This window comes from Merops nubicus, unplaced genomic scaffold (assembly GCF_000691845.1).
Source record: "Merops nubicus isolate BGI_N331 unplaced genomic scaffold, ASM69184v1 scaffold53891, whole genome shotgun sequence".
In the NCBI taxonomy this organism is placed as follows: Eukaryota; Metazoa; Chordata; class Aves; order Coraciiformes; family Meropidae; genus Merops; species Merops nubicus.
This window is the reverse complement of record NW_008587335.1, coordinates 1-3,915: the sequence shown is the minus strand read 5'-3', so window position 1 is coordinate 3,915 and position 3,915 is coordinate 1. Positions and strand designations below refer to the sequence as shown.

Below are 3,915 nucleotides of genomic sequence, written 5' to 3'. Positions count from 1 at the left end.
GGGCACGCCCGAGCCGCCCGCCAAGTCTCCGGCTCCGTCGCCAGCCCAGGCTCCGGGGCAACCTCCCGTGCAAGTCCCGAGCCAGCCGCAGGCCGCGGTCCTTCCACAAGGCCAGTCCCAAGTCCAGCCTCAGCAACCAGCTCAGGTGCAGACTCCAACCCAACAACAGATTCAGATGCAGCCCCATGCTCCCATACAAATTCAAGCTCAGCTGCAGCAATCGCAACCTCGGGTTCAGACCTCGGTCTCGACCCTTCCAACTACTCAAAGTTTAAATCAGGTTCCTGGGCAGTCCCCAGCTCGTCCTCAGCTGCAACTTCAGCAGCCTCCAACAAAAGTTATTACAGTGCCTCAGCTTCAGCAACAAGTCCGAGTTCTCTCTCAGCTTCAGTCACATGTTGTGGCTCAGATACATGCCCAACAAGGCAGTGTGCCCCAGCAGATCAAGCTGCAGTTACCTATTCAGATCCAACAAACTAGCCCAGGACAGGCTCACCAGATTCAGAATGTGGTAACAGTTCAAGCAGCTAGTGTTCAGGAGCAGCTGCAGAGAGTTCAGCAGCTCAGGGAGCAGCAACAGAAGAAAAAGCAGCAACAGATAGAAATTAAACGTGAGCACACCCTTCAGGCTTCTAATCAAAGTGACATTATCCAGAAACAGGTAAAGTTAACAGAAGGAAATGGAAACTTAATGAATGAAGCAAATCTCATTTTAAATGCCTGTTCTTATTAACAATGTTAATACATTTGATAGGCAGTGAACTTGATTCTTTCAAAGCTAGTGCACGACTGCTTTTGGCAGTTTAATTAAATATTCTGAGTTAATTCAGCACATGAAGTCAGTTGTACCATGTTTGAAGTCTTCTGGCATCTCGACTCAACTTACCACTAGCTGCTGGGACAATATATCTTTATTTTCAGCTCAGGAATGACAGGTTATAGGTAGGAGAGCTGACATTCAGAACACATGTATGGTGCTTCCATTGCCTGCTGTAGGAAACTGAGGTTTCAAAGAGGTATCTGAAATGTAATGCTGTTGGATGGCTGCGAGGCTTAAAAGAAAAAAAAATTGACTTTTACCATTTTTTAAAAATGAACAACCAGTCACTGAAGAAATATTATCAGTTTACATTTGGTCCCTAGGTTTAAACTCAACATAAGCAAAATATCCTTCTCTGTGGATCCTACCTGTGGCAGGGGTGGTGGGGGCTGGTGGTGCTAGTCTTCAGTTTCATTTTCAAATAATTCCTTTAAAAAGCATTGGTCCCCTTACAAAATAAGTTTTATTTTGTCACTCACAGAAATAAATAACACTTTAACTTCTTTAACGTAGGAAATGTCCTGGTTCTCCCAGTGATATTGTGAAATACTGGCTAAAGTTTTCATATTTTATTTTGGATTCTGTATTATCCTGCAGGTGGTTATGAAACAGAATGCTGTCATAGAACACTTGAAACAGAAGAAAACACTGACTCCAGCTGAGAGGGAAGAAAATCAGAGGTGAATGTGCATCACAGTGCATCTTTAGATGTGAAAGTTTTACACTTCTAACACCTTTAATGGTGGTATAAAACAACATTGGTTTGTAAAAACCTGCTTAAAGAAATACTGCTTTTTTAAAATTGGCTAAAGTAGAACTCAAATGTAACTTTCATAATGATGTTCTTAACTTTAAGTAATTGAATCTGGTGTATTCTCGATTTTATTTTGTTTACATGTTTTTGAAGTGAAATGTATTGTGTGTGTTTGGAGCTGGCCACAGTTCTTAAATTCAGGGCAAAAGCCATCCTTCAAGGAGCACAGAATGCAGAATTAATGATTCTGTTGCAAAAAAAGCCTGGATTTTGTTTGTCCTTTATCATGGCAGTTTGCTTCCATTCTTGCCCACTGTCCATCCTGCTCTGCAGAGGGAGTTGAAGAGTTGGAGGGTAGTGCTGTTTGACCAAGTAGGAGAGTTTATGCTTGAAGCTGCTAAATGCAGGTTTGGAGCATTTGTCGTTTGCCTGCGGATTATTTTGGCTCCTTTTCACTCATGCAGTTCCTTCAGTTAGATAATTGTGTGTGTGTTGTCAGGTAGTAAGAAAAAGCGATTTTTATAACATTTTGATCGTTAGATCAGAGTACAAGCTTTAAGTGATTACAATGTGCTACTCCATATTTACAGTCACATAAAGAATATGATGTATTATCATATACTCTTCATTTAGTGATATCAGACACCCAAATCGATATTTACACTGACAGAAATCCAAATAAGGAAGAAAAATTCATCAAGATGTCATCAAAATACAGATGTGGATCAAAAGACAGTATGTCTGAGCCCAAGACTACAGTGTTAGCAGCAGCTAATTGTCCCAGCCATGGCTATTTTGTTGTTTGCTTTCAGCTCATAGTCAGTGGGATTTCTTTCTCATGGTCACTGGCAACAAAAAATATTTAGTTTTCTCTTCTCATGGGTTTGAAATAGAATGGGAATGGAAAAGTAAATTCAGAAGAACCAAAACACATTCCTTTTTCTAGTGGAAATACAAAGCTAAATAAATTAAAATCATAAGAAAAGTCAGCAGGAAGAGAGATTTTGTAGTCGAGTGTACAACAGGCAACTGAAAAATAAATCTTGATTTGTCATTAAAAAGAGTGAATAATAAGAAGAAATTTGGAACCATTTTATAGTAAATTCTATCCACTGAAAGGTATCTGTCAGTCCTTATGCCAAAATACAAAAGCGTAGTAGTGTTTGGTGGTCACTGGAGGATGGAAACATATGTTTTAGAAGAAGTTAAAGGCTTCCAACTTATTTTCATCCTACATCAGAATAAACAAAATCCATCTCTTTGAAGTGTATTTGTGGGAACTGAACTGAGTGAAAACCTCTTGTTGTACTAAAGCCTACACTTTCTTAGGGCCCTTGTAGGGGAAGGGGACGAACAATCAGTATTCAGATCAGTTAAATGAAATTGGGACTGGCCCTCTTGAGCCTGACTAGAGACTTGATCTTTCCCAGTGGTGTTCTAGTAAATAAATGAGAGTGGGAGCAATGTGTGTTACTAAATCTACCCTTACCTCTTAAAAAAATGTAATAACTGAGCTTGCAACTTGCAGAGGCTGGAGAATTAAGTGATGCAGCGTTCTCAACTGGGGATGAAGAGGCAGCTCTGCACAATGTCATTTTTCTTTATTTCTTCCTCAGAATGATTGTGTGCAACCAAGTGATGAAATATATTCTGGATAAGATAGACAAAGAAGAAAAACAGGCAGCTAAGAAACGGAAGCGAGAAGAGAGTGTGGAACAGAAGCGTAGCAAACAGAATGCTACTAAGCTCTCAGCTCTGCTTTTCAAGCATAAAGAACAGCTGAAAGCTGAAATACTGAAAAAAAGAGCACTTCTGGACAAAGATCTACAGATTGAAGTGCAGGTAAGGACAGTTATTCTCAAAGACTAGAGTGATTTTAAGCTGGGGAGAACATTTGTGACTTAACCTTAAATTTGTCTGCTCAGTGAGATTTTAAGGAAAGATGCAGGAAGAAGTTCTGGCCGTGGATGCATGGATCTCTGCGAAGCTAGTATATGTCCTTTTTGTGCTTCTTGGTTTCCAGCTGGACTGAAATTACCTTCTTTCTTGAAACAGCCTCTGATAATACGGCCAGCAGGTCGTAGTAGGCCAAGGGCATCATTCCTTAGTGTTATGTGGGTTGTAGGTGAAGCACATGAAAACTGTGCCTACTGAAATGGCTTTAATGATTCTCTTTTGGTTAAGTGTGGGGATCCATGTCTAGATTTTTAACCCTGTCCTGAAATAATCATATGAAGTGCCTGCCTCTCTATTTATTCGTTTAATGTACTTCAGGAGGAGCTAAAGAGAGACTTGACTAAAATTAAGAAAGAGAAGGAGAAAGCCCAGGCAGCAGCTGCTG

General features: G+C 40.4%; 1 protein-coding gene across 1 annotated transcript; it reads left to right on the top strand.

Annotated features, from left to right (window-relative positions):
* Positions 1-31: 31 nt before the first annotated feature.
* LOC103781162 (nucleosome-remodeling factor subunit BPTF-like) lies at positions 32-3,902 on the top strand (the record flags this gene model as incomplete). The annotated part of the gene is made up of 4 exons (XM_008948864.1): positions 32-661; positions 1,418-1,500; positions 3,191-3,416; positions 3,849-3,902. Coding segments are annotated over exons 1-4 (849 nt in total), but the record flags the coding sequence as incomplete, so codon positions are not given.
* Between the last annotated feature and the right edge of the window lie 13 nt (positions 3,903-3,915).